Source organism: Passer domesticus, chromosome 1 (genome assembly GCF_036417665.1).
Source record: "Passer domesticus isolate bPasDom1 chromosome 1, bPasDom1.hap1, whole genome shotgun sequence".
NCBI classification, from domain to species: Eukaryota; Metazoa; Chordata; class Aves; order Passeriformes; family Passeridae; genus Passer; species Passer domesticus.
Genome location: NC_087474.1, coordinates 19,327,349 through 19,341,772, shown reverse-complemented (window position 1 = coordinate 19,341,772; position 14,424 = coordinate 19,327,349). Strand labels below are relative to the sequence as shown.

The following is a 14,424-nucleotide window of genomic DNA, read 5'->3' as shown; positions in this document are numbered from 1 at the left end:
GTGAAAGTTCCTTACAAAGATATTACTGTAAATCACATCACAAAATATTGTAGAATTAATTTCCAATAATGAGCACCCCATATCCATCTAAGGCATGCATTTTCATTACATTCTTAAAGCATCCCTTGCATCCATTCTACACTACTGTACCCCAGATCCACTAAAACAACATCAGCTTCAGGAACAGGGACCTGACTACTGATCAGAAACAATTCAAGGCTCAGCTTTACAGCTTTCAAGTTCAGGCAGGAGAGGGCATCTCCTTCTGTTTTTCATGTTGTACGTGGAAATAAAAACTACCATGGTTTCTCACAGTTACATGGATTCATTTCAGGGAAGGAAAAAAATGAGAAGACTCACCCGCCTGTTCATGTCTCTGTTTGGCTGCTCATTTTCTTGGTTGTTTTAACTGTCTTTGGAGCTGGCATGGCAGCCTACTTCTACAAAAGAAAAAGACAAAACCAGCTCTCAACAGATTCTGGCAATGAAGCACTATTAATATGATGTCTTGGTGACAGAAGAATTGGTGAGAATGGGTCCTGTGGTATGTTACTTGGAGCAGCAAGTTACTCACTGAAATTAAAGGATGTGTCTGTAGTGAGATCTGAAGTGAGATCTGATGTAACCTTAAATCAAATCACTTTCCTATTTTAGCACTTATGGCATTCACATTCTCTGAAAAAATCCCTTTGCCCAGGATTTTTCTCCTGGGAACCTAAGAAGCCTCAGAGAAAAGGAAAACAATGCTTACCTCATTTGCTTCTCCTGTGTTGTGCTCACATGTGGAATGTGTTTGGAGGTTGTTTACCCAAAGGTGATTGCCTCATTGGATTCTGGTGTGAATTGTTTTAACTCAGTGGCCAACTCTGGAAAGAGTCACGAGTTTTCATTGCTATCTTTTTAGCATTTAGTAAGTATCCTTTCTGTATTTTTTAGTATAATTTAGTATAGTATTCTTTAATATAATATAGTATTATAAAGTAATAAATTAGCCTTCTGAGAACATGGAGTCAGATGCATCATTCCTCCCTGCCACGAGCATCCCTCCAAATACAATAAGCACTAGCTGCTTTTTTTTATCATGAATATTTTACAAAATCAGAATTAGAGTTTGATGTTACAATTTTGCAATGGTCAAGATGTTCTCAAGTGCCTTAACAAGGATGGTTGTGCAAAAAAACTTGTCAAAAACAATTACACATACTGAAAAAGGACTATGAAAATCAACTAGTAAGAATGAATGCCCAATAAATCGTGAATGCCATTTAGAACTTCGTTGCTGTGATATTGTGGACACTAAAAAAATCTCAAAAATTAGAACCTGTCTAGCTCTTTTGCAAACTTGAACTCATTTAATCCCACAAACTTCATTGCATTAGACCAGTACTTTTACTGTTCTTTATGGATAAATCCTATTACACATATAAAACTGCTTCATATTATTTTCTCGAAAACTTTGGGATAGGAAACCTTGTCATGTTCATTTTCTGCTGTGGAAAACACAGTTCATGTCAGCAAAGAACATTAAGACCAGGTATAATTGTAATAATTTTTCAGTTCAGTGATGTGATTTTTGACTGTATTATTCTCGCTTACATGAATTAAAATATTCTTACCCTGACATTCTTGCTTCTTTTTGTTAATGCTTTGAAATAAATAAATAAATAAATAATTTTTCTATTAGTATAATTTTTGTCTTCGGCATTCCCTGTGAATCAAGTGAGGAGAAAAGGAAAGGGGGGTGCTCCATTCAGCACAATAACTCTTTTGTCAATAACAAGAAGGGCTTCTCTCCTCACCACTTTGAATTCAGCTTGAATAAGCACCAACTTCCCATTTTTAAATGCAAGAAAAAGGAACTGAAAACTAAGGAATGCAGCAGATGGTTCTGTACTAGAAATCTACAAGAGACTAAATTTTAGATGTCAGAAAAACAGAAGAAAGCACTACAAGATAGCTTTTACATGAGTTATAAATACAAACTAAACGCTTTATGAGAAAGAGTGCTTAGCAGATATCCCCAGGAAACAACCTGCCTTCCCCAGGCTGCACAGTCTATTGAGCAAGCTAGAGAGTTGGGAAAAAGAAAGAAAAAGAAAAAAAGAAAGATACAAAATAACCCCACCAAACTTATAAAGTTGCTTTCCTAAGCACTGAACTCCTTTTTTTTTTTTTTTTTTTTTTTTTTTTTTTTTTGTGTAAATACAAGCAAGAATGTAAGACACTGCTTAGAACAGGTTATTGCACAATGCATTATGCAGCACACAAGATGCTGACCCCAAAAACTTTGCAACTGGCATAAGGCTGGTTGGTCATGCCAAAGGGGAGCTCTGAAGTTCTCAGTTCCTCTTTTAGCCTACCCCAGTGTCTGCATTAATCTTTCCCCACCACTGTAGCCCCGGACAAATCCTCACAAGCATCCATTTACACCAGAGGGAGAAGAAAGCCCAGTTTGAACTAGACCCAGGCTGGTACTTTGTGAGGAAAATGAGAAAACTGGGCAGGAATTGCTACCTGCAGGTGTTTTGCCTTGGGATTTCATTTGCCAGAGCAATTTAATTTTGTTATTTTAGATGTATCTGAAATATGGTTTCACTTAGGAAAGTCAGCTTTTATTTATGCCCCACCACGTTGGGGCCTGTGGCACCATTCAGCTGTACGACTTAGAGCTACTTGTGCAAGCCTTGCTCAGGCTAAGCCCTCTCTTAATGTGACCTGAAAATAAAATAGTTATTATTAAACAATTCATTCAATTCCTAACTTTGCCGTAATCCAGACACTTTTTTTCAAAAAATGTTTTTCTCTCTTACTACTCTCTACAGCTAAATCAACATGTTTGTCTGGTTCTTGCAATAATTTTTTCCAAAGCTCTTTTAAAAACAAAAGCAATGATAGTTGCTCCTCCTATGACATCTACTGTTCAGCTGCTATATTTATCTCAATACTGGCTTTTTCACTTCTTGATTTTTTCAATTTTGTTATCACAACTTTTAATTTCACTGATATAAATAAACAGAAGAAATAGCAGGACTTGTGAACATTTGAAGTAGGACTTTGCAGAATGTTTGCACAAAAGCTGCCATGCCAATACAAGTCTTCAGATGAGCACTTTGCTCATGGGTTAAAAGGAGCTTTTGCAATTTAGCTTGTCTTTGGCTTTGTTCTGAAACAGCCTCACTGGGAATTTCTCAGATAGATAAACACATATTTTTACTTGGTAAAATATTCATGTATTCCAGGCAAAAAGTTTCCTTTCTGTTACAGGGAAGCTTACCACTAGACTACACTGCTGAACATCACTTTTTTCAGGTGTTTGACAAGCAATTATGAACACCTCACCCCTAAACCGAGATCAAATAAACCAACATAATAATGCTAACTTTTTCCTCAAAGTGAGAAAAGCTCATAATGCACCAAAAGATGCAGTTTCTGCAAAGTTTGCTCTCTTTTTTCTAAATATATAGTGCTGTGACATTATTGCAATGTATTTTACCACTGGGATTTTGAATCTGCTTGTTTCTGAGATGTAAGGGTTAAAACAGAGGGCTTCAAGTGATGATATTTCACTGCTGGTTTCTTGCCCCAAATTCTCAAGTTGCTTTTCCAGGTCTGTCCTGTGTATCACCCAACAAATAATCTGAATTAACATTAGCAATGTCACAGAATATGACAAATGTCTCCACCTCTAGTTACAAGGATGTAGACTTCAGTTTTGGAAGGGACTTGCTCTTCAAAAGAGCAGTGTTTACAGTGTGCACTCCAGTTATTTCAAAATACCACATGACAGAACATTTCCGTATTTAGAGTACAGAGCTTTATCCATCAACCCGTTGACGCAGAGAAGGACCCATCACTATCTGCAGAGAGAAGGATTTTTATGTATCGCCAATCTTCTAATCCAACTTTTGGCAGAAGAATGCGAAGCAAGTTACGTTTGCAATGAGTTTCTCCAGGCTTCTAGTTTTCCTTTCCCTCCTGCAATGTTCACTGCAGTCATCAGGTAAGTTTCCTGCTAGTATTAAACTAGATATGAAAATGCTTTACCTTGGGCAGCTTTACAGTTTTAATGCAAAGATTGATGATTTTGTATGTTTTATCAGATTTGATACATATCTAAAGAGTATGTTACGTACCCTGGCAGTTCTTGATTTACAGAATAAAAGGACTGGGAGTGTAGGGATGATGGAAAAATTGAGGTAATAAGAGAAAGATTTTAAACTGGAATTTCTTTCTGTGGAAATATTAAATCAGATGGCATTGTGTGGGAGGGAAATGAAAGATGAGGGAGCTTGGACCTCTTTCCATTTACCTTCCTCATTACAGCCATGGTGCAGTGATCAGTTGAGGAATTTGCATATTTACATGATAGCTGTGTGTTTCGCTTTCTGCCCCGCGACATGAGATATGAGAAGGAAGAACTGGCTCCTCCCCTCCAGCTTCAACAAATTAGACAGACACTTCTACTTTGAAGATGTTTATCAGTCATTGGCTATAGCTATAGAGAGAAATGGTAACGCAGTAATTTGTGGAGAACTGAGTGGAGGAACGAGTTTGCATGAATGTGAGACTGAGAGTTTACATCAGAAATGTGACCATAAAATAACATTCCCCATTATACTGTAATAGTTTAAAAATATGAAGCATTGCTAATCCTAAAGAGACTGAGTTCAGGATTAATCTGAAAGAGTTCTCCAAGTGGAGAAATGTGCAAGTGAAACCTAATATTTTCACTGTGTAAATATGCTCATGACAATCTGGTCTGTATTTTCTCTGATCAGTCATCCTTTTTCTTTTAACAGTTAAGGAATAGATGGGGTGAAAAAGTGGTTATGGATAGAGTAATCAAGCAAATAAAGCAAACTTATTGAGCAGTGCAGAAAACAAAAACACAGTGAATGTACTGTTGTTTCTGTTCTTGCAGTTTTTGTCTCTTCAGGAACCAAAATGTATCACCAACTTTTCATCCCAGAATGTGACTTGCCTACAGTGTATATATATCAAACTCCAACCACAGTATTTAAACTTCTCATTTTACTAAAACATTTTATTTAAAATCTGTAACCACACTAGGGAGGAAATTATAATAAAAATAAATTTTAAAAGATTGCATAACTTCTCAATTTAGAGAGACAAATATATATATAATATATAGATCCATTACTAGAAATTTAGATATATGATTTTATTATTATTTTCATGTCCTTTAATGCTTTTTCCCCCTCCTAGTTACTTTTACGTTACGAGGAAATGCCAATGGACAGCCTTGTGTATTCCCTTTCAAATACAAAGACAAGCAGTACCATGAGTGCACAGATGCTGGCAGGTCAGATGGGCTGCTCTGGTGTGCAACAACTGCAGATTTTGATGCTGATAAACTCTATGGATTTTGCCCACTTATAAGTAAGTCTTGCATTTTATTCATTAACTTGTCATGAAATGTTGTTGAGCAGACCATCTCTTGAGCTACCAGGTTTTTTATGAGCAACCTGCTGCACACCTGCCTGGTCTTGTTAGAGTAGCCCAAATGAAAGTCAGGACACTAGTCCCAATGGCCAAGAGCTCTCTCTGTAGTGAATGGAGAGCAAGAGGTGCCACCAAAGAGTGGCTCAGCCAGAAAGGTCCTGACTTGGATGCTGCAGGTGACTTTCTCTTTGTGAACCAGAGGGGTGAAGAGGCTCTTTTATGGGCCTTAAGTGCAAGGCATGAACAGCATGAATTTAGACATTCATCTTCCTTTCAAAAAATTCCTATTTCTCCTCCTTCCTCTGGCATTCCCTATAGGTCAATTCTCACTTAAACTGCTATTTTCTAGTTTTTTCCCTCTAATTTTCTACCTTATTCTCGTTTCCTACACAGAAATGCTGCTGTGTGAATTATCTTCCTCGGCCAGCTTTGTTCTGTCTTCTGCACTGAACTTAGCTTTGGATCTTTCCAGTTCAGGACACAAGCATTGGTCTCACCAATTCCCTTCTCAATTACACAGCAGTTTCACCAGGTTTGGTGAGTTGCTCTGCAAAGTCAGCAGCTGAGCTGTAAATTGGTGCTACACAGAGTTATTCTATTGTTTCTCAAACCATCAAAGGCCACTTTCTGGTTTTTTTTGGAAAAACTGCTTCTCTTGATGGTGAGTTAAGAGGGAGTTCCTACCCATCAGGCATGAAGAGCCTCCAGGTTATAGTTCACTGACACACTTGCTTTTCTCCTCTGACTTCACCCTGGAATCTCTTTATTTTAATCAATAGATATGTCTGGTTTACCTAGAATTGCATGTGCAGTATTAGAAAATTCAAAAGCAAATATTGGGAAAAATTTCACTCCTTTCTAAAAATATAGCAATGTTAAATAATATTTTTATTTAAAAAAAGATATATTTTTCTAATTTGATGCCTAAACTTATTATTTTTTTTTCTGATGCTTAGCATGCATCTGTGGAGATTTTGCACTATTACACACTTTATTTTCTTTTAGTTGGTATATGTGAGTCCACTAGAACAGTGCTCTATGTCACTTCTTCCAGACGACACAGAAAGATTTTGGACAGAAGATGTTTCAACCGGCATTCACTACCAGATAAACTCAGAATCAGCTCTAACATGGCACCAAGCAAGGAAAAGCTGTCAGCAGCAAAATGCAGAACTACTAAGCATTACAGAGACTCAGGAGCAAGAATATGTAGGAGGTAAAAGGACAGATAATAAGACCTTAAAATGTCTGTGATGAAGTGGGCTGCCTTGTTGTGTGCCTCACGGAAGAAAGAGGGCAGGGTGTCAGGGCTGGTTGGGCAGCCACCAGAGGGAGATGGTCTGAACTGCCCTTGCACTGCCTGGGTTTTTTATAAAGCATTGGCCACAAACCTCTTTGGCAGTGAAATGTCCCCATGCCAGCACTGTGCTCCAGATGGGAGCTCCTGCAGCTCCTGCAGTCGGCCCCAGGGGAAGGGTTTCCTCTGCTCACCTTTGTGCAAGGGCACTCAAACCTGACCAGGGCTATGGGCTGGTCCTCTAATTTACCTTTTTCCAATGTGCTTCAAGGATTATTAATATTTTCAGGAGAATATACGCTGATGGTTAGATTGGTCCTAATATGTGTACATATGCATACACAAAATCAAAATAACTCTAGTGGATTTTAGGTACAGGTGTCATGGCATCTGTTTGGTTATACATAGTGTAAAGAAGGCTCCCATAGAAAAAAAAACTGGGAAAAAACTTACTGACTTTTTCTTTTACTCCATGAAATCTGTTACAGAAGACTTTTAGCAAAATTCCCTTATGAATATCAGGGCTTTTTTATATGTCTTGTGTTCTAATAAAAGCAAGTGAGAAAAAGAAAGCTTTATTTAAGTAGTGAAATAAGATGTTGATTTGCCCTACTAAGATCTCTGGTAAATCAATATAGATTAATTTTCAAATTTTAATTTTTGTAATCAGTGCATCTCAGTAATGCAGAAAGTACTGGTTTTGGGCTGGTTTAAAATAAGAAACATGAATTTCTTACTTTACACTTAATTTCTTTTAGATGACCTTACTGTGAATAAGAATAGAGAGACAAAACTGACGGATTTTTTTTTCTAATTTAGAGCTAACTAAAGAATTTGGTTTTGCCTTCTGGATTGGATTGAACGCTTTGGATTTCAACAGTGGATGGCAATGGGCTGGGGGCAGCCCTTTCAGATATTTAAACTGGGCTCCAGGTAAGAGATGTATCTATTTTGTAATCTTTGAATTAAGTCTAATAAAACACCATCTAATAACTGCCCTAGCTAACTTTATTTTAGGAAAACCTATTCTCATTTACAACAGTTTGAGATCTAGATCCCTGTTTTAAGACTAACACTTTTAAATTACAAAGTTCATTGTGAATATCAGTTCTGAATATTATTCTATTCTCTTATCTAAACAGAGAGCTTATTTATGAAAGCAGAGAGTCATTTGGAGTGATACATAACCCTACATATCAAAGATCAGAATTTTCCATAACATATTGTTCATGACTGTGAATAAAAGTAAAATCTTCCAAAGGCAGCAAAATATTCAGCAGATAATGGCTCTATGTTGTTTGGAGAAATCCTAAACACTATTGAGAGGCCCAGGGAGCCATCTTATAATATCCAACAATTTATGCAAAATTGCACTGGGCCACTCCAGGAGGGGAAATGGGGTAGGTTTATGGTGTTCCTCATACAGGGTGAGCTCTTCTTTTTGCTTTTTGGGGTTTTTTGGTTCTGTGTTTGCTTTGTGCCATCAGTATTCCAAACTGTCTCCTGATCTGGAAAACTTTCAAAGTGTCAAATGAAAAATTAAACTCTCCTCTAAGTTTTCAAGAGCTATATCAGGAAATTTCCTCTGCTGCTCACAGAGGTTTGTACACACTGCAACAGAAAATAGCTATTTTATAGGAAAGTAGAATTGTGAAACTCTTGCAATATACTGGAAAGATAATATAACTTAAAACTCAATATATGAAAATTTGGAAGTTTTTGTCCAGTTTTACCAGTTCTTCCTGCAAGAACCAGTGTCAGGAAAAGAATTAGACATTTCCCTGTACTGTCCTGATAACAAAGTCAGTGGAGGGTCATTATTTCATTCTCAGTGTATTGACTAAAGGTAGCACTGTATAAACATCAAGGCAATTATCCTGTAGGGAAGAGCTTCTTCCTATTAGTGATTCAAGGAAACATAAAAAGCAGATGTGTCCACTGGTAATATGATGTTTCTGTTAATATTTTCTATTTATTTCTTGCTGTGAGATTCTATTTTCTCTTTTACTTAAAGGAAGTCCTTTCCTGCTCCCTGGGAAAATCTGTGGACTGTTGAATCCCAGAAAGAATGGTAAATGGGAAAACCAAGCATGCAACCAGAGACTAGGCTACATTTGTAAAAAAGGATCTTTTGGCTCAAAGCCTGACATTATGCCCAAAGGTAGGTTAGTCAAATGAAAAGAAAGGTTTTTATGACTTCTAGAAAGAGAAACTTGTATGCAACATTATTTTTTAACAAGGATGTTAGAAACTTTCAAAATACACAGCTATACATGACACACAGACTTTTATAAGCTGCCCTTTTTCTTCCTTTGTGTATTAAACATTCATAGGAGAATATTATTATTTTGTTCCTTCACTCTGTCTTTCATTCTTGCAAGACAGACTGTAGATGCTTCATCATGGTAACCAGACCCAAAAGGCAAATTTGCAGAAATATGGTAGGAAATATTATTCTCCTCTGCTTCAAATGAATACCTGCAGTTACTCATACATTCCTGAAGAAAGTCCTCCTCTGTCTGATGTCTGCAGTTTGCAGTGCTTTGGTTTCATTTGAGCAGAGCAGGAGCAGCAACAACACTGACACAGACCTTGGTGCATCCGTGGGCCACCCCAGCACACCAGCATGGCTGTGGACATGGCCATGTGAGAGGGGTCCACTGGAGACTGCCATCTGGGAATGTTGTAAAATCTACTTTTAAAGAATGAGTTACACTAAACAAAGTAGAAAAATAAATTTAGAGAATCTTTATTCCAGTATTAACATTAAAAACAAATGCAGAATTCTATTTTTAAAGCAAGACCAAGGTATGTTTTAAAAAGCAAGACCAAGGTATGTTTTTAAAAATATAAGTTATAAAATGCCACTGAGAGGTTATGCAAAGTCCCCACTAATTTACAAAGTTTACTGACTTGCAGTTGCCAAAGAACTGCTTCATGCTTTTACATACCTGAAAGATAAGTTTGTTTGTGAGAAACCACAGACCAGCAGGCAGAGCCAATGTGAGTCACCACAGGCAGCACAAGACTGAGTAGCTCTGGGGGACAAAGAGAGGAGAGACTGCTGTCTGCTTTGTTCTCTCTTTTCTCACAGATCATTATTTCAAATTGCATTTCTGAAACAATGTGGGTATTTTTCAGTGGTTCTCTGTTTAAGGAGAATTCATTTTATTTACATATTTAGCATCCTGTGCCTTAATGATATTTGCTTTAAATTTGAATGTATTTAGCATTGCCAACTACAGCTTTATATTTATTAATATAGTTCCATTTTTGTAAAGAGTTCTCAAGAGACCTCATTCTAATGTCCTCTATTTTCCTCTTGTTCTGAAAAATTCTGTTCTGATTTTAGGGGAATTGAGGCCTGTTCAGTGCACAGATGGCTGGTGGCCATATGCAGGTCACTGCTACAGCATTCACCAGGACCCCAAAACATGGCAAGATGCTCTGTCCTCATGTAAAAAGCAAGATGGAGATTTGGCAAGCATCCACAACATTGCTGAATACAGCTTTCTAGTGTCACAGCTTGGTTACAGTGAGTATACATGTAGGCCTGCATTGCATTTGCTCTGTCTGTGACATAAAAGCTGAACTTCATATTAAAGTTTAATGTTTCTTTGAAATATCACAATTGAAAGACTGAATCCAACTTGCCATGCTCTTTTATGTCGTTGCTATTGCATAAATACAGAACTATATCTATGTTTATCAAGAAACAAGCCAAGTTGTAAAACTTTATAAAGGAGGAGAAGAAAAACAAAAGAAAAGGAATTCTTTTCAGAGGCACATAAAGATCTCTAATTATTGCACTTCTGGTACCTAAATTCTACGTACAAGGCTTTAGAGCTGAGCTACAAACGTAGAAGATAAGCTTCTTGCTGAGATTCAAACCTCTTGCTGACACTAAACTCTTGCTATATATCCTTCTAAGAAAACAATATTTTTCACTTCTGGTATTTCTTGGATCTGTAGTGACCATTCCTGACACTGCAGCTGCTGGCCTTGGTGAGCACACCTGATGAGCCAACACAACTCCTCTAATGTCTTGGCAGGTGTCTTCATGGCTTGGACTCAGTATGATCTCCTGACAGGTCGGACACCCACAGCCATTCAATGTCTTCATGCTCAGGACCATTTTGTTGTTCTAAATCACAGAAAGTCTGCAAAAAATCTTCTGCCAGCTGTAAAGAGCCTTATGTTCATTAAAATCAGCATTTCTGAATGGAATCTGATGGTTTTTCCACAATGTATCTCTTATAGAGATCTGAAAGGAAACAGCATTTTTATAAAAGCACAGAGACCAGCTCTTGTGTACCACATGCCAAATTTATCACTCCCTGCTTGTGCATGTGGAAGCATTCACTGCACGGTGGAGAATAACCAAACCTATTTATTGTCATGCTTCAGAGCCAACAGAAGAGCTGTGGCTGGGTCTGAACGACCTGAAGGTTCACTTCCACTTTGAGTGGAGTGACGGGAGCCCTGTGACGTTCACCAAATGGCAGCGCCGGCATCCCCTCTACACCAGCGGGCTGGAGGACTGCGTGGCTATGAAGGGGCAGGTTAGCATGCACTCATCCTGCAGCAATGCAAATTACTGACCTTATCTGCTTAATCAGGCATCATTCCTTTCCTTATCTTGAAAGAGTTTTGTTCCAAAATTTGGAATCAACCAGAAGACAAGTTCAGAGGTCAGGAGACATCACAAGGAGAGGAAGGGTTTTCCTAGTACCACCTTCTGAAATTCCTTGTCTGGTGAAAATTCTGATTCAGAAATTTTCCATTAAATTGTTTCCCTTGGTTTCAGCAAAGAAGTTTAAGCTCTGGGAGAGGGATAGTGATGAACTAGTTAATACTCTGTGTGGGTACCACTGGTGCTATTTGCATACCTCATGTTCCAATCAGATAGACAATTTTGTCCCTCAGTGTCACATCACTGAGACGTGGCATTGAGGCACAGAGACCTGGCACTAGGACATGTTTCTTCAGCGGTCATCTACCTGCCAAAAAAATAATGTAAAATTCTATAGTATTTCTGACTGCTTGACTCACAAACTTTATTTTTATTGCAATACATGATTGTTTGATACAATTACCTGCATGTGCATGCACATGTATGCACACGCAAAAAGTGTGTCATGAATTTTGAAAGAAAAAAAATTAAAAGGCTGGTATGATATGCATACTGTTATTGAGAGAACTTTTATGTCATACAATAATGTTAATATTTGCCAGTATTAGACATGAAAAGAATTGAACCTAAACCAGATTTTATGGAGGGGGATGAGGGGAAAGCTCTTCTTAAATAGGCTATATTTTTTAAAGTAATCAGTCACATTCAGATTCCTTGCTGGATAAAACAGTTATACTTACTACAACCCTAGCAGATATGCATTAGTTAGGTTTAATTAATCTTTTTTCCAGCAGTATAGTGAAATGATCTTGCTCCAAAGGCAGATCATATCAGTTGCAGATGAGACGGATCTTTACAAACTCTTTAATTTCAAAGTTATGATAAGAAGTAATGTTGAGACTTCAAAATGTTAATTTCCTTCTTTCACCTCAAAACAGCATTAAATGGATCTTAAACTAGTACTTATAGATGTGCCTACTTGTTTTAATAAATCTCCAGCTGGCCTTGTGAAGAAAAAGAAAAATGACTAGTTGTGCTTTTGTGTGCCCTTTCCTGACATTTGTTCCTTCTCCCTGCTATTCTAGGATGGATACTGGGCAACTGATATTTGTAATAAGCAACTTGGTTACATCTGTAAAAAGAAGCCTTCATCACAATCCTCTGAAAAAGAGACAATTGAGGACCCAGGCTGCCAGAAAGTAAATGCTCTCTCATAAATAATAATCTTTGAAAAAATGTGCAGGAATTAATTTACTTGTTCTCACTTTTTTGGATACTGTCATTGTATCTTATAGAAAATCTACTGCTGAGACAACCTGTCTCTTCCTGGTAGCAGTTTACTAATACAATTTTTCATTTCTGTTGTGAAAATTTTCAAGAAAGTTGAGATTCATGTATGTGTAAGTGAATATTGCCTTGCCCTCCATTCCCAGATGAGCCACCCTGTGATTCAGAAAAGCATTGTGTCTGTATTGGTCAGCAGAGATCTCTGTAAGAGCAGGAAGAAGTGGGGCTGTTTTACTGATATTCCTCCTTTCTGCTCTCTCTGAAAACAAGCATTTCTGGATTCCTCTTGGCTCGGAAAATCTCATTTCTTGTACTTGAGAATGACAGAGACAGCTTGGGGGGCTGTGCTTGAATACTGCAATACAGAAATTCATTTCTGTATTGTGGTATTTTGGTGTTTCATTATGTCTGATTGTGCAGCTCTGGAAAGCTGGAGCTGTAGGTCCCCCTGAATAAATCACAGGCTCCTTATAGACTTGGTTTGCATAACCTCAACCTTACAGAGCACTGGAAAGCCACAGCAAACAGCAGTCACCATTTTGTTTGAGAAGTCATATATGCTAAAAAGAGATGAAAACTGAGATCTTAATGTCATCCCTTAAACAAAAAGGCATCTGTAGGAGTGAACATTATCAAAAAAAAAAAGCTTTTATTTACTAACAGATCAGCCCAGTCTCATCTTAGTTTTAAACTCAACTGCAACAAATTGAGCATTTAATATTTATGTACACAAGAACATAGAAATTTCTACATTGAAGTCTCTTTCCATTGCACATTAAAAATCTTATGTTTGTCACAGGGTTGGAAAAGATATGGTTTTCACTGTTACTTTGTGGGTTCTGCACTTTTGACATTCTCAGAAGCAAATAAGACATGTGAACAGAGCAAAGCTTATCTGGCTACAGTGGAAAGCAGGTAGGAAAATAACTTCTCTAAAAATCAATGTTTTTAATGGAGAAACTTGCAAGAATTTTCCACTTTTTGATCCCATCAAAGTGTTTTATCAGCATTTTCAAAAAATATTATTGTAGCAAAGCATGCAAAGATAATCCATGCAGGAAACCTAAACCCGAACAAAACACTTCAATGTTGTACAGCTATCACTTAATCCATTACAACAACTTTCAAATGTCAGGGCTTCTTGAGTTAAAACATTTCCTCTTATCTTTCAATTCATATTTAAAGCAATTTCTGGCATTGGTGGGGTTTTTGGTTTTCTTTTTTGGTTGTTTGGTTGGGTTCTTTGGGGTTTTTTCCTTTGCTGGGATTTTTTTTCTGTTGGAAAGTAGGTACTACAATTTTCATCTTATTGAATTCACTTATTGACAGGAGATTTCTCATTATGACATGAAAGTTTTAATAAAAATATTTTCCTAAACTACCTTCTAAGGCAAATTCTGAACAAATGTAAGAAATCTTCCCCAGAGCCTGCCCTCTCCCACAGCCAGGATGTATCATCTCTAATCTACCTACATCCCTGTCAGGCTTCAGAGGCTACATGGCCCCTGAGGAACATGACTGCCTTCAGAGGTGATGGGTAGCAAAGCTGACTGCTTGGTCCTGTCTTGGTGGTCTGTTTAAGGCACCTCAGAGATTTGGAAAGACTGTGATAAGAGTAGAATATAACTAGAAGCCCATGGGAGCAGCAATTTGTGATGTTTCAGATGCATTCAGCTGTAAGGAGAAAGTTGTCCCTCATTAAATTCTTTTGACTGCAATTTAAAGCCTGACAGGGTTTTGCCTG

At 37.5% G+C, this 14,424-nt stretch overlaps 2 protein-coding genes across 4 annotated transcripts in view; both read left to right on the top strand.

Moving 5' to 3' along the window:
* Nucleotides 1-581, top strand: part of LOC135293946 (macrophage mannose receptor 1-like) — a 32,523-nt gene extending 31,942 nt beyond the window's left edge. For all 3 annotated transcript variants that reach the window (XM_064408642.1, XM_064408632.1, XM_064408651.1), the window contains one exon: nucleotides 335-581. In XM_064408642.1, the coding sequence (XP_064264712.1) occupies nucleotides 335-504 (170 nt within the window). In that variant the 3' untranslated portion in view covers nucleotides 505-581. The remainder of the gene's footprint in view (nucleotides 1-334) is intronic.
* A 3,150-nt stretch (nucleotides 582-3,731) lies between these two features.
* Nucleotides 3,732-14,424, top strand: part of LOC135293952 (macrophage mannose receptor 1-like) — a 32,388-nt gene continuing 21,695 nt past the window's right edge. Inside the window, exons 1-9 of the mRNA XM_064408658.1 lie at nucleotides 3,732-4,000; nucleotides 5,227-5,400; nucleotides 6,518-6,679; nucleotides 7,580-7,693; nucleotides 8,775-8,921; nucleotides 10,113-10,295; nucleotides 11,168-11,322; nucleotides 12,479-12,592; nucleotides 13,480-13,595. Of these exons, the coding sequence (XP_064264728.1) occupies nucleotides 3,940-4,000; nucleotides 5,227-5,400; nucleotides 6,518-6,679; nucleotides 7,580-7,693; nucleotides 8,775-8,921; nucleotides 10,113-10,295; nucleotides 11,168-11,322; nucleotides 12,479-12,592; nucleotides 13,480-13,595 (1,226 nt within the window). The 5' untranslated portion in view covers nucleotides 3,732-3,939. The remainder of the gene's footprint in view (nucleotides 4,001-5,226; nucleotides 5,401-6,517; nucleotides 6,680-7,579; nucleotides 7,694-8,774; nucleotides 8,922-10,112; nucleotides 10,296-11,167; nucleotides 11,323-12,478; nucleotides 12,593-13,479; nucleotides 13,596-14,424) is intronic.